Below are 20,782 nucleotides of genomic sequence, written 5' to 3' on the forward strand. Positions count from 1 at the left end.
TATATATATATATGTGTATGTATGGCACACCCCTGTATCTGTATCTACAATAGATCAACGAGGTTCTGTCTGCTAAACTTGATGGTTTAGCTCACAGAAACCGGTTTCTGGGAGCTAAACCAACAAACAGAAAGTTATTTGTATACTAGGTTTCTGTTTCAGATAAAAGTTTGTCTTGTGTAGGAATATATCATGGGAGGGGACCTGGGTCGGGTTATTGTATAGGAACAAGATTGAAGCTGTTCAGCGACGACTCTACATCAACACACCTCAACTTGTTGTAAGGAACATGTCCAAAACAAAAGGTGAGTCAGAAAACCTTTAAACTTCTGATCCACTTAGCTTAGGTTTTTAAATATCATGATTGTCATGTTTTTGTAGTTGAGGATTTAAATGCAGCAGGCAGGAGACGTAGGATTGAGTTGAAAATGTAATGAAAACAATGAAGGTAAAACTTACAAAAATGCAGGAACCCAGAAGGAAACAAAAGATAATCCAAAACACAGTCAGACAGGAGAAACGAAGCAGGTAAAGAGAAATACGGGAAAGTGACAGGAGTTGACAAGACGAGCTGGCAAGGAGAGACTGAGAGTAAACTGCTTAAAGACGGGGCGAGATTGAATGTGGAACAAAAAGGCTGATGAGCGAGGAGAGGCAAGTGGAGAGAGAAGGAGGCAAAGTAAGAAGACGGAGAGAGAAAGATGGCAAACTAGGGAACAGAAAATAAAATCCTACAGAATAATTTGATTAAAGAAACATAATAAAACTAGAGTGACGAAGAATAACTACCTGGAATAAACAGAATCAGAATTCCTTTTAATGTCATTGTGCACGAAGAAAGTACAACGAAATGTAAAAAAATAGCAACTCTCAAAGGCAGGTAAAATAACTGAATAGAATAAATAAGTGTATAAATAAATTTAAAAACATAAGACACAGAATAAATAGATAAATAAACTGGCAACAATAAGAACTAAAGTAAAGAAGAACAGGAACAAGACTGATCGAAATAAAAAAAGGAAACAAAGTAACAATGAAACTAAAATGACTAATAAAGGACTGATGTAAAGTGAAACCAAAACATAATTGATCTAATTAAAAAAGGAACAAAAAACCCACAGAAATAAACAAACCCAACCAAATATCCAGAGAAACTAACAATGAGAAAGTTTAGATCATTTTTGTATTGTTTTTTTTTACTAAATAAATATAAAACAGTTTGAATATATGATCTTGTTGTGATGATATGAAGAGCACACGGTTTGTCTTCCAACTAAAGTCATGGCAAAGTTTTAAATATGATTACAAACAATGTATTCATTAAGGAAAATGATTAAATAAAGGTCAAGCTAATTTGATCATCATTTATTTTTTTTCCAATCTGTTCGTCCCTTTTAGGTTCGCGGGTGGACATGGGACCGGCTAAGAAGAAAAAGGCTGATCAGAAACCAGGTGAAACCAAATTTATTTGATTTATTAGAATTATTATAGAACATAACTATAAAAAATATTCATGCAGATTTTATTTGTAGCTAATGCAGCCTGGTATTTTTTCTGTTGCCTCTGATCAGATTTACTTCAAAGTGACTTTCTGCTGCGGTTTGGGTCTGATATTGAAACGTGCATGCAACATCTACCATTTAAAATGTCTTAAAAGCTGCATTTGGCGCCACCTATCCTGACATGTAGAGAGTGAAAGCAGGAGAACTGACAAGTGTAACCGGATCCTTTCTGCGTTGTGCTGGTTCTGTTGACTGATCAGGCCATGACACGGTTTGTCTTTAAAAGGATGATTCTCGGTTTATTCTGACAAGAACAACATATAGAAAACAACTGTGTTATTGGCCGCCCACTCCAAGTCTGACACTGTACTGAAAACAAATGCAAAGCATTACAGAGGTTTCACTAAGCTAAACAAAAGCAACAAGAAAAATGAAAACGCCAACGAGATAAAAGGACACAAAGTGATAAGATGTCAACAGAAAGTGGGATGTAACTACTGCAAAAGGAACACACACAAGAAAAGGGAATCAAGCTGGAGTTAGACACATAACAAGGAGGCCAAAATCATTTCTTCAAAGTTAAACCTCCTTTATTTATATATATATATGTGTGTGTACACATTGTACAGTATATGTATAAATATATAAATATGTCATATGTGTCGACATTTCTTCAACAAATGTAATTCCAACACTACATATGATTTTACAAAACATACTTTTCTTTCAAATAAACATTTAATTTTCAGTTTCAAACATTATTTGTGATTTTTTTTTTTCTTCCAGTTGAAGATCCAGAAGACGTTTCCATTTTGCTCATTGGCAAAACTGGAACTGGCAAGAGCTCTGCGGGGAACATCATTGTGAACGCTACTCGTTTTGAAGTTGGGAAGAATACACTGGTGTGTGAGAAGAAAATACATCCCCTGCCTGATGGCCGTAGGCTGGCAGTGATTGATACTCCAGGTCTGTTTCACACCAAACTGACAGCGGAGGAGATGAAGACACAGCTGACTAGGTGTGTCTCATTGTGTGCTCCTGGTCCTCATGTGTTCCTGATTGTGATCGAGCCAAAACGTTTCTCAAGAGAAGACAAAGGGATGGTGAAAATGATCAAGAGGATGTTTGGAGATGGAGCAGCTAAATATACCATGGCCTTGTTCACTCATGGAGATGAAATGGAGAGAGATGGAGTCTCAGTAGAAAGAGCAATGTATTTCAACCCATCTTTTAATGATTTTCTCAGCAAATGTAAAGGAGGATTTCATGTTTTTAATAAAAACAATGAGAACAGGAATCAAGTTATTGAGCTGGTGGGGAAGATTGATAATATGGTTCAGAGAAATGGAGGCAGCCGCTACACAAATGATATGTTCAGAGAAGCCCAAAGAGCCATTAGTCGGGAGATTTCTCAGGCTGGAGTAACTAGAGAGACAGCAGAGAGAAACAACTCGTTTATTCGAGCTGTTGACCGAGCTGCTGCAGTTTCAGCTGTTGCTGAAGCTGCCGCTGAAGCGGCAGCCGAGGCCGCTGCTGCAGCCACTGCTGAAGCTATAGCTGCAGCAGCGGCTGAAGCTATTGTTGAAGCTGCTGTTGGAGTGGCAGATGTTGTGAGTACAGTCACAGCAGTGAGAGAGGACGGATGCATAACTCAGTGATAATCATCACTGAGTTATGCTCATCACTTATCAGAAACAGTTGCAAATATACTGCAATGATAGTGAACAAGTCGTTAGTTGTTAGTAAATTGTAATTATTAATCACATAACTGATTAAACACTTTTAATATAACCTTTAACATTAAAATACAACACATGATTTGTTATTTAAAGACAATGATTAGCATTGTCTTGGTTTGTGATCTGTATATTTAATCTAAGAGAATAAATTTGTTTTATTGTTCATTTATTTATTTTAGTTTGTTGTCAACAGTAAATTCAAAAAATGTTTTTTATTAACTAATATCTACAAAGTGGCATGTTCTTTACCTTGTCTTCATAATAAATATTTAAGCACTTTATTCAATTCTGTTTGGTAATTTTTTTAAACCAGTTTTTAAAGAAGTACAAATATAAAAGAAAAAGTTTCACACTAGAATAGATTAAAATAGAATATAGACGTTGGTATTTTCCTGATCTCTGTTTTCCCTTTACTTCAATGTTTTTTTTCATCACCCAGCCAGTTTCCTTCGGTTCTTTATAACTCCCTGCAAAAATAAAAAAAGTCTGTTTATTTGGGTGTGAACCTCATCAGTTCATTCGTTTTCGATTACGGCATTTATTTATACAACAGTCAAAAAAGTTCCCTGAAGTTTCCTTCTTCCTTATATGGTCTGCTTCCAGATAGCTGAAGTCTCGCACAACTTGCTTGTATCGCGGTAGTTTGGATTAGCCGTTCAGCTAGCAGTGAGCTAATTAAGAAGAACCGGAGCGGACATAGGAGAACTCAGAGAACCAGCCAGAGAAGTGAGCTGCTCCGCGGCCGCCTGTTGTCCCACAGCCCGCGACCAGTGCGCTCACCCCGACATGAATTCAAATACAGCCGGTCGATCAACGCCAGAAGACGGAGAACTAGAGGACGGAGAGATCTGTGATGATGAAACCGAAGAGAGAGCTCCTCCGCGACGGGGGGAAGGGCGCAGGCCCCGCGGCGGCGCCAGGCCGCGGCCGAGAAAACCGCACCAGTCACCGCACAATTTGCGGCCTCTACTGGGACCACCACCGCAGGATTTTAGGCACATGATGCCCTACAACCCCGGACCTCACCTTCACGGCCCATTCCCCCCGAACCTCAGACAGCCAGACCGTCCTCCAGTCCCTCCGCCTCCTGGGATGCCGCTTCCGCCGCCACCCGGCCTCGGTCTGCACGGAGAGCCCAACAACCGGTCCAACTTCTGGGAGCGGAGCCATGGAGCTCTGGGACGGTTTCGGCACCGGGGCTTGCCGAACGGAGGACGGGGGTCCTGGAACCGAGGTCGAGGTCTCGGGGGGAACAACAGAGGAGGACCTGGAAGACCCGGACCAGTGGACATCCACGGATCTCCCTCCAGAAAGCGTATCCTTCACGGATCTGACAGGTTTAGAACTGGACCGGACCAGGTTCCGAACACTTCAGGCTATTCACTGAGCTACCGGGAAACACAGAACCAGTTCAGAACCGCACTGCGAAAACATAACATCTTACCAAGTACTTTTGTCTAGTTTCTGGAGCCACTAGCTTAGTACACTTGAAACAAAACAAAACTAACAAGTAACGTTTCTCAAGATGTAGCAGTTTTAAGACGGTAATTGTTCAGTATGAATGAAAAAGTATTAGTTCCACTGCCAGATTATTTTTACTTATGGGAAAAATTATCACTCCCCAAAAAATTTATTCTCATTTTCACATCCTGTAAATTAGAGGACGAATTTCAACACGTTTGTAGCAAATATTCGCTGCTAATTCAGTAGATTCTTACAGATTTTATATTTATTTAATAGTCAAATCTGTTACCAACAGACTGGCTATCAGTGATCAGCAGCTTCTCCAGGTTGAATTTCAAATAAAAAACTACCTCAGATTTTGCTGCAGCTGTTTTGATCATATTAAGAGACATGGACTTTATCATTCAACTGTACATTTAAAATGTACAAATTGAGCGAAATTTCGTTGCAAGGCTCCAATAATGATAAATAAATTGTAATGAATAAAAAGTATCACCATAAATATATATAATAAAAGTGTTAATGGCAGTTTAGCAGTTTTATGGCATTAGGGATGCAGATGACGTGGAATTTCATTGTTCTGCATTTGAAGCTGCTGAATCATGTGTTTTAGAGAAACATAAGTTCAGATTAATCATTACTCAGTCAAATGTCAATTATTAGTCAATTATTTCATCAAACATTGAGTTTCTGGACTACCTTCCCTAATTCTCCATCAGTTTTGTAGGCAGGAAGTTCAGACTGCAGCTACACTAATGTCTCCAAAACTGCTAATTTTATGAAAAACTAAACTTTTCCCTTATTTCTTCCTCCCTGACCCATAAAGTGTTAAGTTTTCCTTATCAAGAACCTCAGAGAAGCAACCACCAAGAGTCCGGGTCAGGAAAGTGGGTCCTAACGCCTCCAGACAGGATCCCAGTATGAACGAGAGCTTTGAGGATCTGCTGTCCAAGTACAAGCAGATCCAGCTGGAGCTGGACTGCATCCGCAAAGCCGAGACCATGGCGCTGGCGCTGGAGCCGGCAGCCTCTCCCGCTGTGGAGGAGGTCCCCGCCGCTGCTTCTCCTGCTGCAGAGGTCCAACTGGAGGCAGAACCAACACCAGAACTGCCTCTAGTCGGAGCAGAGCAGCTGGAGAAGGATGAGAAGAAAGCTTTCCAGGCGTTCAACATCAAACCGCTGCGGCATAAACTTCTGACGCCGGCGGAACTGGATGAGCTGCGTAAGAAGCTGGAAGGCCAGGAGGCAGGAGGTGAGTTTTTATCTCCACTGGTTTTCCACTGGACTGTGGTGACATAAAGGTTTGTCCCAGTAACTAAATTTTCTGGATGATAAATCGTCCCAGAAGTTATAGCAATAAACAATAATATTGTTGTTTTGAAACCATTTTCAAGTAATAAAATGGTAATCATTCTCAAACTTTAAATTCTAAAGAACATTTAATTCTGGAACTGGAATATATTTGAAATATCCAAAATAAATAAACAAAACAACAAATAAAATCCATTATGAAGCATCTAAACAAAATTGTCCTCCAGAAAAGGGCAAGTTGAGAGTAAAACATCAGACTGAAGACTTTTGTCATCCAGTTTTTGGTAGAAAGAGAGAAAAGAGAAAAACCTTAAATCATGCAGAAGGAAATTATCTAATTTGTTTTAATTTGTGATGCGATTAATTGATTTATTGCTTATTGCGGCAGGCCTAGTGACGTATCCACACTGATACGTGAGGCGTTGTCTGTAAGCAGTACTCAACCGAGCAGAACCTCAGCTTTCCTCTCAGGGTTTCACTCCACTGCTGCTTTGTGTCACCAGGTGCAGAAGCAGGAAGCTCTGACGCTGCAGAACCTGAAGAAAATGTGGCTGCAGCTGCGGAGGAGAAGCAGAGCGCGTCCTGTGGCGAGGAAACCATTCCAGAGGAGAAGCAGAACGCTCAGGATGTCGTCTTGTGCCGCAGCGAATCGTCGGCGTCCAGCGAGGAGTCGACTCTGTCATCTGACAAGGTGAGCTGAACGCAGAACATGGACTGTTTCCACACCTGGTAGTCGTTCCACACCGTTGATTTTTATTAAGCAGTGGCGAAACCTTAAACTGCTGTTGTGCAAGTTACTCAACTAGCTGTTGCTAGGTGACCAAAGAGTGAGAGAGTTGATGCCACCAACCTGAGAGGTTGAGCAGCTAAGGGTGTTTTCACACCTGGTAGTCTGGTAGATTCGGTTACATTTTCAGCTGCTGCAGTTTGTTTCAAAATGTTTGCTTGTTTCAAACTCACTTGTGGTGGGTCTGGGCCAAGAACCACTGAAGGAAACAACATAAAAACCTCAGAAGACACTGAGCGCAACTCCCTTCTTCTTAAAATGGAGGATCGTCAGATTTTAGCGGCTGTAGGATTTTTTTTTTTGTCTTTGGTAAAAGACTAAGAACCATTTCTCCCGTTAGTGCTAGACTCTTACTTTTGTTTTGGTTCCATTTACCCAGAATGCCTTGCACTGTAGTCCACTTCCTGCTTTTGGAACGATCTCTGGTCTGCTTGGATCCACATATTCATTCAAACCACAGTTCAGTTAAACCGAACATAGATCAAGGTTTTTAGGTGGAACTCCGTCTGTTTAGTCCAGATCATAGTTGGATTACCCATCCACACCTCACCAAACGAACTGGACTTTCTAGACAAACAGACCTAGAATTGGATTAAAACGGACTAATCGTGGATGGTGTGAATGCACCCTACAGTCTTTCCTCTGCCTACATCTCCCAGAATGCTGTGCGGTTCTGGATTAGAGTTCAGGGAAATTATTGAATATTCTATCAGACGTATTATCTATTAATATCGGTCTATCACGATATATATTGTTATCGATTTATTGTCCAACCCTCGCCTGAGTCCTGCTTCTGATTTACAACAGAGCATTAAATCGTGTCAGTTTCCATGGTGACGCTGCAGCTGTGATTCTGTTGGATGTTTTCCAGTTTTAGTGTGACCTGGGTCATGTGACCATCATGTGTGTCTGTGTCTCCTCAGCCGGTGGAGAAGCTGGAGGAGGAGGAGCTATCGGAGCTGCAGCTCCGCCTCCTGGCGCTGCAGTCAGCCAGTAAGAAGTGGCAGCAGCAGGAGCAGCAGGTGATGAGGAAGAGCAAAGATCGGATCGTTAAAGCCTCTCAGGAGAAGAACTCCGGTCCCGGTTCTGGAGCCGCTACGCCGGAGAGGCAGCGAGTCACCACCAGATCCGCCTCCTCTGCTTTTGCCGCCGCCGCCGCTGCAGAGCAGAACAGGAGCAGGTCCAAACTGTCAGAGAGAGACAGAACTAAGAGCGGGCCCAGATTGGCCGACAGGGACCGGATCAGACAGAGTCCGAAGCCGGGACTCAGAGTCCCGATGGAGAGGAGCCGAACGCCAGGAAAAGCTCACGGAGCGAAGAGGCTGATCAGCCCAGGTGAGATGAAGGAAATGCAAGCTGTCAAACAAGATGGCCGCCCTGGGTGACATCACTCTGAATTATGAAAACCCAACGAGCTCATTGGAGAAAAGAATCCAGTTCTTCCAAAAACTAGTCTTCAAAAAACAAAAGTTTTATGAATGAATCGCCTGGCCCTGTAATGACCCTCCTGACCTCTGACCCTCCTGACCTCATCATGTCTGCCTCTCTCTCTCTCGCCAGGCTCCTCGGCCAAGCAGGCGGTCAGGAAGCAGCAGCTCCGCACCTGGAAGCTGCAGCAGCAGCGGAAAGAGGAGGAAACTCGGCGGCAGGAGGAAGAGGAGCGCCGGAAACGTGAGGAGGAAATCCGCCGGATCCGGGACCTGTCCAACCAGGACGAGCAGTACAACCGCTTCATGAAGCTGGTGGGAGGCAAGCGGACGCGCAGCAGGGTGAGAACCTCAGAGCCGCGCAGTGGGCTGAGCTCAGCTGAATGTGATGTCATCGTCTGGTCACCAATCAGCTGCCTGTGTTCAGTCCAGAGACCAGGACCACAGGAAGTCTGCCGGGAAACCGGGCCTGGACTCCTCAGGGAACCTCTACCAGTACGACAACTACGACGAGGTCGCCATGGATACGGACAGTGAGACCAGCTCACCTGGTGAGTAGGATACACACAGCTGTCCTTTACTTCCTGTTTACGGCTGAATGAGACGTTTCCTGTTTCCATCAGTGCCGTCTCCGATGCACAACCTGCTGCCGGCAGACGAGGCGGCGTGTTTCCCTCCACTGGGTTTCTATGGAAACGACGCTGCCGCCTACGGAATGGTACGCTCCCCACGTCGGTCTTTGTTTACATCCTGTACCATAAACGGGACACTTCCCACCACACCCTGACCCTTCAGTATAAACTCTAAATGGAATGTGTCCCAATACACTGTTTCCCTTTATATAATTTCGAAAAAGACCTCTCCCCACTTGTTTCTGTTTAATCAGACTGCAGTGGTGAATAAAGTAATCTATGGAAAGGGAGTACGTTTTGGGTTAATGTTTCTCTCCTCCCCAGGATTTCTCGCAGGCCTTCCTCTCCCCCCTGCTGTCTGGTATTCCTCCGCCGCCTCCGCCTCTCCCCCCACCTCCTGATGACCTGGATCCCCCACCCAAGCCGCCGTTTGCTGACGAAGAGGAGGAGGAGGAGATGCTGCTCAGGGAGACGTGTCTGATGTCGATGGCCAACAAGAGGGTGGCAGCGGCTGAGGTGAGTCGTACTGATGAATAAGTGATTGTTTAAATTCGCAGTCAAATGTTCCACTGAGCTTTCAGAAAAACAACAATAGTTTCCTCGTTTAGACCTGATCTAATCTTGGTTTCTAACTATTACGGGTCACACAGGTACTTAAAATCCTTGAAAATGCTTGAATTTCAATCAGGTATTTTTTGAATGTTTGCGCTTCGTATTATGTCTGCAAAGTTCTGCAATAAACTTGTAATATATGTTTAGGAGAAAAGACTCCTTGCAGAAAGTCAAGAGATTATTTATATTGTGTCAAAGCATTAAATTGGAACAGGAGGGTCATTCACCTCAACACAAACTGATTTGTTCAGTGTAACAAATATTTATTATTCCTAATGACTGATTTAGTTATTGATCTGTGTTATTGAAATAAAGGTTATCTTTTATTTTACATGTTATTGAAATTGGAGATTTTTTTGTTGGATTGGTGTTTTGTTCACAGATCAGTCTGGTGTCTTAGATGTGTGTGAGAATTTCAAAACATAAAATTTAGTTTAATTTTAGTTTATTTTATCCCTGCTGTATACAACATTAAAACCTAGTGTCTAGTCTGGTTTCTAGTGCAAATATCTTAGTTTTTCCTTATTTCAGTTCTTCTAAACTGAAAGTAACTTTTCAGCAAGATGCATGAGTTTGTTTTAAATTAATAATTATTGAATACTGATTAAAAATACTAGTTCTACTGGCAGATTATTTCACTTTTAACATGAAAAATGACCCAGTGGAACCAGTACACTTTAATTTATTTTCAAGAATTACTGACTGAAAACAAGCTCCTATGTCTTGCTGTAAAGTTACTTGTCAGTTATTTTCATCTTATTTCAAGTGCACTACAAACTGCACTAACAATACTTGGTAAGATTTTTCATTTTTGCAACAGTAATTAATGTGATATATTTGAAAACCCACCTTGAAAAAGCTGCTGAATGTTTCTGTGGGAAGCGTGAACTCTGCTACGTTTTCTGTGCCGATCAGAAGAGCTCCAGCGGTCCTCCGTCCCCCAGCAGTCTGCCTCCTGCTGAGCTGCAGCCGCCTCCCCGGGGGAACCTGAGCACGGTCAGCCTGAACACGGTGCCGCCGTCTCGGAGCAGCCGCTTCGGCAGAGCTCATCCTGCAGCCAGAGGTCCACTGGTGGTGAGTCGCTCCCAGACGTTCCCAGTTTTTCACAAGCTGTTCTGTTTTGTCACACACTGATCCAGGATCAGCTTCTCGCTCATGAATGTCTGTCTGCAGCTTCCCAGGCACAAGTCAGTGGTGGTTTCCCTCAAAGATTCAGACGACAGCGACTCGGACATGGACGCCTGCAGCTCCTCGCAGACTGTGTTCGGAGGGCTGGAGTTCATGATCAAAGAGGTCCGACGGACTGTGGAGGTGAGTGAGTCTTTAATCCAAGAAGTCCGAGCATCCTTAAAAAGTCTTAAATTCATGTGTCTAAAACTAAGGCCTTAGAATGTCTTAACTTTTTTCCGTTATTCGTTTAAATATTAAAAATGTTAATCATAGTTCTTAAATTTTGTTGCGACAGGACTATTTAATCTTCTATTTGTAGTTTTTTTGGGACGGTTCCCACAGGACTTTTCTGTCAGGCAAATTTTGAGTCACCTCATATCTGTTCACTGGAAAAAACATCAAATCTTACCAAGTGTTTTTGTCTAGTTTCAAGTGTAAATCTCTAAGTACACTTGAAATAAGACAAAACTAATTTACAAGTAACTATTCAGCAACATGTAGGAGCTTGTTTGACACAAATATAGTGTGAAACAGCGGCCAGTACTTTGGCACCTTTTTTAAGTGGCTGTTTTTCAGAGGGGAACTGAAAAAAATAACTGACTTTATTCTCAGAATTTTTCTTTCTCAGAATTTTGACTCTTTTTGTCATAATTCAGATTTTTTTCCTCATTATTCTGACTTAAATCTATATCTGTAGTTTTTTCTGTCTTAAATTTCTCTCACAGTGGCATTAGAAAGGCCTTAAAAAGTCTTACATTTGACTTTCTGAAACCTGCAGATGTGTTATAATCTAACATTCAGAGCATCCTCTGTTTTCTGATGTTTGTTAGGCGACGAAGCCAAAAACGGCCTCAGGATGTGAGAAGGAGAACAACCCGGTCAGAACCCCAGAATCTCTCCCTGAAGCCAAGAAGGCAGAGTACCGGCTCCTCAAAGAGGAGATCGCCAGGTAGTAGCAGGACGCCGTCACAAACACGATGGAAACGTTGAGATGTTTGAGGGCTGAAACGTGTCCTGATGCTGCAGCAGGGAGAAGCAGAAGATGCTGAAGGATCACGGCTCTCCTGCCGCGGCTGATCATGTTCTGGAGTCTTCCTCGAAACCGGCGGCTGAGCTGAGGCTGACTGAGACGGAGCAGAGACTCAACAGGCACAGGTGAGACAACACCTCAACACCTGCGGAGCTCTTTCATGTTTCAGCCAGCTCATCCTGTCTCCTCCTGTCTCCACAGAGAGCTGCTGCAGAGGGACGAGGCCGTCCTCAGGCACCTGCTGCAGCAGGAGCTGAAGAAGACGGAGACACTAAGAGCAGCTGAAACCAAGATGGTCAAACTGAGGGAGCAGCTGGCGGCGTCAGAGAAGATCGTAGCGGCCAACAGGACGCTGCTGAGGAAGCTGCAGGAACAGGTGCGTAGGCCTGTCATGGTAACAAATTTTGATGGATGATAAATTGTCCCAGAAGTTATTGCGATAAATGATAATATTGTAGTGTGAGACCATTTTCAAGTGATATTTAACGGTAATGGCATAAAAATGCAAGAAAACACTGTCAAAGATAAATAAACTTTAAATTCTATTTTACACTGGAACTGGAAAACATTTTAAATATCCAAAATAAATAAACAAAACAACAAATAAAATTAATCATGAAGTCTCAGCAAACAAAATTAAAAAGGGCTGATTGAACCCAAAGCACCAAACTGAAGATTTATATCCAGTTTTTTGTAAAATGACAGAAAATATTTCCAAAAAAGTGACTTTGAATGATCCCTTCTGTGAGTTGCATGGCAGAGTATTAGGGCCAGGCTATGAGAATATAGTCACAATGTTAGAACAAATATGCAATTTTACCAGGAAAATTACAAGAAAAAAGTTGTTTTATTGAGAAAAGACTTGTATAGATCTCAGGATTTGACATGGATACCTTAGTTTATATGGTTCTTTCTTTGAAATGGACTCAGTTGTTTGCATGATCGTTTCAAATTCCTCTACTGATTATTTAATTCTGATGGTTAAATGATGAAGCATTTCTATAAAGCATTAAGTTTTATCTGTATACCAAAGTATAACTTCACAAGATGACATCACTCTGAACTATGGATAAAAACATCCAGATTTTCCACAAATTAAATCTTCTAAAACCAAATATCTGATCAAATCGATTAATCGCCCAGCCTCAGGTCCTTCTGCTCCGCTCTCAGAGCTCACAGCAGAGTCCTGTCCCCTGCAGGTTCACCGGGTTGAGCAGCGGGTTTCCCAGAAGAAGACTTTATCCGTCCGACTGGAGCAGGATCTGATGCAGGCCCAGCTGGCTGCTGGCAGAGGAACCAAACGTCCTGCAGAGTCCAACCAAACCACGGTGAGACTCGGCTTCAACTTCCTGGTCCTTACTTCATGTTTACAACACTCCAGAAAAATAAAAGCTCACAGAGCTACATGTTTTTACAGGACATAAAAACTCAATGTGAAAAGAGTCATGAAAATGTTCGTGTAGAGGTCCAAAGTCCTTTTTTAAATAAAAATAGATTTTACATCTCATTTGGAGTGAAAAGTTATAGAATTTAAGTTGCTTGACGTCCATTTTGATGCTTTCACAGCCAGTGATCCTTCCAGGTGTTGGTCCACTGTGTTGTTTGTTTTAGATTAAATTCAGAGTCAGAACGTTCCTCTATCAGGAACTTTTATAGACCTTCATGCTTCCTTCTTCTGACGAGCTTTATGGAGATGCATGAGTTCATTTTCCAGGCCCACACTTCCCAATTCTTTAATTACCATGAAATGACTGTTATTGATTAACCAGGAAAAAAATATGTTCATTATCACCAATTTTTAGGTGTGTCTGTGTACTTTCAATTTGTCTGTCACTTTGTCCCTAATCCATTACATTTTCCCTTTCGAGAGGCAAATAGAGGATTATGCGTGTCCCCTGACTGATGATAGTTTCCATGAAAACACATAATAGTTTTCAGTACACCAATATTTCTGGTTAAAAAGTCAGAACTTTATTGTGTTTTCACTTTTTAAATTGAGTTGCTGCTAAAAATCATTCTCATAATGTTGAAACGTATTAAGATACGCCTGCAACCTGAGAACTAATCTAAGAAGTAACGGCGCCCCCTGCGGTCAGTGTAGCGCCACAGTTTGGTAACACACCTGTAATAAATCTCCTAACCATCCGGCCGAACCGGATTTATCCGGAACTCTGCCGAACGTCACAGTTACAGTACAGGTAAACATATTTGTTCAAAGGTGATTTGTGACTTCATATCCAGGTATCGATTAATTTGATCGATTAAGCCCTCCGTTTTTATTATGTTGTGATAACGATTAGCAAATTGGCTATTAGGTAGCTGTTTAACAGCTACCTAATTAAATTACTACAAGAATTAAACTTGCAGGCTAATAACTACTCAGCATCAAGTTACAGTGATTTAACTGCTAACTAATGTAATACCTGACTAGATGAGTTAAACCTTTAAGCTAACAATTCAGCAGCTATAGCAATGATAAAGATATGACTCAAATAAACAAATACTACAAGTGTTGCAGTGTTTCTGGTTTGGGTTCACTGGGGGGAATCCTGTATAGCAGGTGTCAAAGGTATTTTTGCAGCTCAGGGAGTTCTTAGCCGTGTGGATGCTGCCAAGAGAGAGATTGTGATAACTATAAATTTGTCGTATATTGTGCAACCCTTAAAACTCTTGCTGAAAACTACAGAACAACTGGGTTGAATGTTTCAGACGTTCCTGTTTTCACTCGCTGCGTTTTGAGAGATTTTCAAGGTTGATCTCCTGAAGTAAGAACTGTCTCTGATTGTGTTCCTGTTTGTCTCTACAGTCCAATAAGCTGCAGCGTCTGGACGCGGCGCCTCGCGGCTCTGAGAGACACTTCGCCGAGCTCATCGCTCAGAAACGGCGATTACAGCAGCTGGAGTCCGAGTACGCCCTCAAGATCCAGAAACTGAAGGAAGCTCAGGCTCGGCGGAACAAAGTAGTCCCAGCAGAACCCCCGCCTCCAGCCGCCGTCCCGCCACCTGTCCCTCAGGTCCAGCAGCTCCCCCCCTCCAGTCCCTTCCACCTGCCTCAGCCCTCCCTGCACGACCTGTCCCAGGACAAGCTGGTTCTGGACAGCGAGGACGTCCCTGAGGCCGAGGATCCAGAACCAGAACCAGAACCCGCCCTTGCCCCAGCTGCGGCTAAAGGCGGCCGCCGCTCCTCCCTCCGGCAGTCCAGCAGCTCCTTCACCAAACCCCACCTGGAGACTCCAAGCCCTGCCCCCAGTAAAGACGGCAGTAAGCCTACCAAGATGGCGTCCGGCACCGAGATGGTGTCCAGCGCTGAGCTTCCTGCGGAGATGTTTGCCGGGCTGGACGTAGACGGCCTGAAGAGCCGGTACCAGCAGCAGGCCCGGCTGGAGGAGCTGCTGCAGAGGGAGCTACAGAAACTAAAGGAGGACACAGATGTCTCCCCCACTGGACAGGTAACGACCTCTGACCTCCGATACAGCTCTCGGTTAAAGCTGAAGTATGTAACTTATAAGAAATATTTGTCATCCGTCATGTATGAGACAGATCATCTGTGATAAAACTCATCTCCTCTGCTCTCTCCCAGTGCTCCCAGTAATAACTGCAGAAACAACCAATCAGAGTCAGGAGGAGGGTCTTAGCGCTGTCAATCACTCTAGTGTATTCGCTGATCACACTCTTTCTCTTTAAGCTACAGCTGGTTAACTAAAACATAGCCTTTCACAAATGCTAAAGCTAGTTGGCATTGCAACTGATGTTTTTGAGCAGCAAGTACATGAGGTTGATTGACACCACTAAGACCATAGGAGCCTGTCTCATGCCAAACTGACTTGACTTGGCGACACTTTTAACAAATATGGAAAAAACATATTTTTGTAAAAGTTGCATCCTGCAGCTTGAATGAACAGTTGGTTGGTGAATTGATCTCACTGATCTGGTAGTTAATCATTACCAAATCATTCAGAATGATGTTTTTAGAGTTAACTCCTGTTTTTCTCTGTGTTCCTGGTCAGATGGTCCCAGTGGAGCTGGAAGCTGGGAACCAGCCCGTGGTGTCGGAGCTGAAGCCGGTCTCGTTTGAGCCGTATCGCAGCCCGCTGCTGGTCTTCAGGTCGTACCGGTAGGAACCACCAAGCTGCTCGCAATCACAACATCAACTCTTCATCAGACAGTTCAGTAGGGCTGGTCAATAAAAAATAAAATCGTTGCCTGGTTGTAATTAATAGAAGCTGTAAAACAAACAAGATGGCCGCCCTGCACATGCTGACTTCACTCTGAATTATAGAAATCCAAAGAGTGCATTGGAGAAAAAATAATCCACATTTTCCAAGTTTAAAATCTTTAAAAATCATATATTTGATTAATTAATTAAATTAATCAAATTTCATCAAATTCGATGATTTATTGCCCAGCAGTACAAATTAAGTTAAGTTTTCCAACCTTGTTTCTCTCTGGCAGGTTCAGTCCGTACTACAGGACCAAGGAAAAGTTTTCCCTGAGCTCCGTTACCTACAGCAACACCATCGAACCAAACAAATGTTTCTGTCGCTTCGACCTGACGGGGACCTGCAACGACGACGGCTGCAGATGGTGAGCGCCCCCTTTTTTTAAAGTTTTGTTTACGGAGACTTCATAATTTATTTTATTTGTTGTTTCTGTTGTTCTGTTTATTTATTTTGGATGTTTACAATGTCTTCCAGTTCCAATGTTAATTAGAATTTCAAGTTTAAGAATGTATTCTTTCACTATTATGGCATTACTATTATATTATTGGAAAATGGTCTCAAAACAACAATATTATTGTTTATTGCAGTAACTACTGGAAAAGTTTATCACCCAGTAAAATTTGTTTTAATATCAGGCGATACTTTAAAATGTGCATCAGAAACTTAGATGTAAACTCTGTTTCTGCCTCTCTGCCTGCAGGCAGCACATGAGGAACTGCACACTGAGCGGGAACCAGCTCTTCCACGACATCCTGTCCTATAATCTGACCCTGATTGGCTGTTCAGAGAGCAGCTCAGACGAGGAGGTCCGCGCCGCCACAGGTGGGTCTAATCAGGGAGCAAAGAGAGAAGTCCTGGACTTTTTATCGGTCGGATCAGTGGAAACCAGAATCAACTGTCAAACTGTTTCATTGTGCAGAGAGTTACATGAAGAAGCTGTTTGGTCCAAACAAAGACCGGATGGGCATCGATCAGAAGGCCGTTCTGCTCGTCAGTAAAGTCAACGAAAGCAAGCGACACGGTTGGTAGTTCAGCCATCTGATCCTCAGCTGCTGGTTTCAGGCCTGTGACTCCATCTGCTCACGTCTCCGCAGTTCCTCCATACACGACCTGCAAAGACACGAGGAGGTGGAAACCGAAGCCGTCGGCGCCGGGATCCAACGCCCCCGAAGACGACAGCGATGACGAGGCAGCAGCTGCGTATCTGCCGCCTGCAGGAAGAGGTGAGGCCCCTCAATGCTCTGCAACTGACTCCAGAAATGAGGAGCGGCATTTTATAAAGCTTTCTTAAAGAGGCCGGTGTAATGTAAAATCGACTTTTTTGAGTTTTACATCATGTTATGGTGTTATTCCCTCATCAAAGTCAAACCTGGAGTGTTGCCTTGATTCTTTCATGCATGCTTTAGAAATCCTCTAATCTCCATGGTAACCATTCAGCTATGCAAAACGCCTAGGTGGACCTAGATTTGCCTCCTCAGAGCTTCAGTTTCCGAGCTCCAGAGCTTCTGCATTACAAAGCAACTCCTCCACTCAGTGCCTTCAGACTAGCCAGCAGTAATTAGCAAACACCTGGTGGAACCACGAGTACTGAGCTCATTACAGCAGCTACTTCTCAGTGAAACGCTGGTATAAATGTTAAAGGATTAAAGAGTGATATTATTATGACTTCTTGAAGGTGGAGTTTCAGAGAGAGCAGAAGTTTCTTAAAGAGACGGTGGCCCAATTGCAAGGTGTCATATTTGATATATATGGGATTTTTATAATGAACTGAAGGTAACATTGTTACTTTGTTGTGCTATAAAATGGCACTACATGGTTGGAAAATACATAATACTGGTCCTTTAAGGCTTTGTGATGAAGCGTGACAATAAAATACATCACCATAATCAAACGGGACTGGATTTTAAAATAAACAAAAAAAAAATAGATTTTTTTTTTTACATAAAATAGTGGCTTTTTAAAAATGATTTAAAATGTTTATGTTTTGATTCTTTCTGACGTTTTGGTTTCTTGGTGTTTGACCAGACGACCTGTCGAAGGGCATCATGCCGGCCGTGGACGTCGTCACCTCTGAGGACCGGCGCTACTTCATCAGCGAGACGGACGACATCTCCAACCTGGAGGCCAGCATCCTGGAGAGTCCCAGAGACACTCAGCTGTGGATCAAACTGGCCTTCAAGTACCTGAACCAGAGCGAGGCGTGAGTTCCCACCTGAGCTGTCCTCCCCGGTTCTGGTTCTGGGTTTAACTGGTGTTTGGGTCTCTGCAGGTCTGCGGCGGAGTGTCTGGAAGCGGCTCTGAACACGCTGTCTCGAGCTCTGGAGAGTAACTGCGACGACCCGGAGGTGTGGAGTCACTACCTGTCTCTGTTCTCCAGGCGAGGCAGCCAGGAGGAAGTGAGGGAGATGTGTGAGATGGCCGTGGAGCACGCAGCCGACCACCGGCTCTGGTGGAACGTAGGTTCTCCCTTTCACTCCACAGGGTTCCTACAGGGGCTTAAAAATACTTAGAGGCTTAGATTTCAATCAGAGGGTTTTAAGGTTTAGAAAGTGTTCAAACTGCACAGCTTGGAAATAAAGTGTAATCTTATGTTTGATTTTTAAAGCATTATTTACAATTGAAAGCAGATTTTTTTTTATACGCCTAATAAAAGAACAGACATTTATTTCTGCCTGTTTGAAGTTAAATCAGAACAAACTTTTCTTGTTTAGGTCAGTTAAAATTACATAAATTATTTTTATTTACTAAATGTCAGAAAACTTAGTAAAAATATTTTTTTACAGATTTTTTTGTAACTTAATTTTTGCATTATATTTTAGTATTTAATTTGAGTAGGAACAACATTTACCTTAATTTAAAAAAATAAATAAAATTCAAAAATACTTTATTAATCCCAAAGTGAAATTAAATGTTTTTGTAACTTGTATTAATTAAAAGATTTTCAGAGACTTACTGTAGATAGTGATGGCAATGAGTAACACAGTTATGACAGTTATAAATTAATAGTGAATTAAAACTGTCTGTTTCAGTTAATTTATGTTGTTTTTATCTCAAAAGTGATACTGGAAAAGTTTGAAAGGTTCTTGTGTTTTACTGTAGAAAGTTTACCAAGCCTGCCTCTTCAGTCCTCGCTGATGTCGAACCATCAGGTGTTGAAGCTCCATCAGGAGTTTCTTTGGGTCTCACGGTCCGTTCTGTCTGCTCCTCAGTACCTGAACCTGGAGCCGTCGTTTGAGGGGAAGGACTACGTCTGCGACCGGCTGCTGCAGTTCCTGCAGGACGAGGCGGCGGCGGGCGTCACGGAGAAGCTTTCCTTCCAGCTGATGGAGGCTCTGCTCTACAGAGTGCAACTGAGTCTGTTCACGGGTCGGATGGAGAGCGCTTTGGCCGTCCTACAGGTAGGACTCCACCTCCAGGTCCTGACGAGGACCGTTAATAAGCAGACAAGAGTCATGACGGACTGCTGGCGTTTGGCTGCGTTCACACAGCAGACAAATGTGACCTAAAACTGCTTTTTTTTGCCAAAATGTGACATGCAGACGACTTTTTTTACAGCATTCTGAACGGCCCAATTATGATCTTAAAAAAATCCAATTTATGACACTTTGATACGTGGAATGAATTCAGATACTTATCCGATGGTTTTCAAAGTGTCTGCAGTCAGAACGCTCACGCCGCATTTTTTCCAGGCGTCCTTGAAGTCGGCTCAGGACCACAGCATGGCGGAGTTCCTGATGGCTGGCGACCGGGCGCTGCTCTGGCTCTGCTACATCCACCTGACCGAGTTCGACCAGCTGCCGGCGAGCCTCTACGACCCGGCGGAGTCCGGCCCGGGACGACTCGTCTGCACCAAGTCCTTCCAGCTGCCCTGGAGGACGCAGGAGGACATCAGCACGCCGCACGACATCCTCATCGCGCTTTTCAAAGGTCTGAGGTGGCAGCGCCGCATCTCGGCAGCTCAGACTCTGACCTGAGGTTCTCACCGGGTCTGTTGGTGTTTCAGATGCCATCAATCAGTGCAGTGAGGAGAGTATGACAGACGCTGAGAGGACGCTGGCCTGCATGCCGCTCTACACAAACCTCATCCTGCTTTACAAGGTTCTGCAGAGGTGAGTCCTTCGCTCCTCTCTCCTCAGAGAATAACTCGCCTCACAAATCCCAGTCTGATGCTGGGACTCTACTGGGATAAAGCAGCTGCAGACAAACTCTTCTTCACACTGGGATTAGTTAAACTTTAAAGAGAAAACGTAAAGTTTAACTAATAAAAAGTTCGTTCCACCTTGATGAATAATATTTGTGTCCCTGCAGGTTTGATGACGGTGTGGATCTTTGCGTCTCTCTGTTGGAGTTTTGTCCCGACTCGTGCACGCTGCGCGACGCTCTGGCCGACCTCCACATCAGCAGAGGGAACGCCGAGCAGGCGGTCAGCATGTGGCTGAACGCGCTGGCTGACTGTCCGCACAACGCTCAGGTGTTCTACCACTGCTGCAGGTTCCTCATGGCCCAGGTGAGCTCCCCCACCTGCTCACAGACCGCCGGTTAGAGAGCTTACAAGCTGCTGTTCTTCATCCTGAGTCTTTAACATCCTCTGCAGGACAAGTCCAACGCCATCCCGCCTCTGTTCCGAGGATTCATCTTGTCACTCTGTGAAGACGAGCAGAGTCAGAAGACGCCTGTGGACGTCCTGCGGTAATGAACAGGGACATTTTGCACATTTTTGTATTTCGATTTGGGTTTCTACGGCTTCTAACTAAACGGCCCAAGTGCTTAAAAAAAAAAAAACACAGAGCTTGTTTTGATATCTGGAAAATGAGCCATTTCAACAACCTCCTTAGTAAGTTACATTTGACAGGCACTGCACTGTTTCCTAGCAACCCCAGCAGAGTTCCA

The 20,782-nt window shown here is 43.5% G+C and overlaps 2 protein-coding genes across 3 annotated transcripts; both read left to right on the plus strand.

Annotated features, from left to right (window-relative positions):
- Positions 1 to 6: 6 nt before the first annotated feature.
- LOC106954159 (GTPase IMAP family member 4-like) lies at positions 7 to 3,778 on the plus strand. Its single transcript, XM_015043440.1, has 3 exons — positions 7 to 305; positions 1,399 to 1,452; positions 2,289 to 3,778. The coding sequence occupies exons 1-3, from the start codon at positions 290 to 292 to the stop codon at positions 3,158 to 3,160; spliced, it is 942 nt and encodes a 313-aa protein (XP_014898926.1). The 5' UTR covers positions 7 to 289; the 3' UTR covers positions 3,161 to 3,778.
- A 144-nt stretch (positions 3,779 to 3,922) lies between these two features.
- On the plus strand, positions 3,923 to 20,776 carry LOC106954158 (zinc finger C3H1 domain-containing protein). Of its 2 annotated transcripts, none has more exons than XM_015043439.1 (27): positions 3,923 to 4,556; positions 5,561 to 5,956; positions 6,519 to 6,706; positions 7,726 to 8,137; positions 8,363 to 8,571; positions 8,657 to 8,780; positions 8,853 to 8,947; positions 9,186 to 9,377; positions 10,392 to 10,547; positions 10,647 to 10,784; positions 11,474 to 11,592; positions 11,670 to 11,798; positions 11,875 to 12,049; positions 12,873 to 13,001; positions 14,480 to 15,121; positions 15,680 to 15,786; positions 16,125 to 16,256; positions 16,593 to 16,714; positions 16,812 to 16,913; positions 16,987 to 17,115; positions 17,918 to 18,092; positions 18,162 to 18,348; positions 19,102 to 19,290; positions 19,582 to 19,819; positions 19,896 to 20,001; positions 20,201 to 20,399; positions 20,487 to 20,776. In XM_015043439.1, the coding sequence occupies exons 1-27, from the start codon at positions 4,028 to 4,030 to the stop codon at positions 20,583 to 20,585; spliced, it is 5,418 nt and encodes a 1,805-aa protein (XP_014898925.1). In that variant the 5' UTR covers positions 3,923 to 4,027; the 3' UTR covers positions 20,586 to 20,776. The 2 variants fall into 2 exon arrangements, with proteins under 2 accessions (XP_014898925.1, XP_014898924.1); XM_015043438.1 differs by having other exon boundaries at positions 3,924 to 4,556; positions 10,389 to 10,547.
- The last annotated feature ends 6 nt before the right edge of the window (positions 20,777 to 20,782 follow it).

Source organism: Poecilia latipinna, unplaced genomic scaffold (assembly GCF_001443285.1).
Source record: "Poecilia latipinna isolate Pla-1442-1.1 unplaced genomic scaffold, P_latipinna-1.0 Scaffold633, whole genome shotgun sequence".
NCBI classification, from domain to species: domain Eukaryota; kingdom Metazoa; phylum Chordata; class Actinopteri; order Cyprinodontiformes; family Poeciliidae; genus Poecilia; species Poecilia latipinna.

Coding starts and splice junctions, on each gene's coding strand:
- LOC106954159 (XM_015043440.1), top strand. Junction 1,453..2,288: donor AAAGGCTGATCAGAAACCAG/GTGAAACCAAAT, acceptor TTTTTCTTCCAG/TTGAAGATCCAGAAGACGTT.
- LOC106954158 (XM_015043438.1), top strand. CDS start 4,028: ATGAATTCAAATACAGCCGGTCGATCAACGCCAGAAGACGGAGAACTA. Junction 9,378..10,388: donor AGAGGGTGGCAGCGGCTGAG/GTGAGTCGTACT, acceptor TGTGCCGATCAG/AAGAGCTCCAGCGGTCCTCC. Junction 18,349..19,101: donor ACCACCGGCTCTGGTGGAAC/GTAGGTTCTCCC, acceptor TCTGCTCCTCAG/TACCTGAACCTGGAGCCGTC.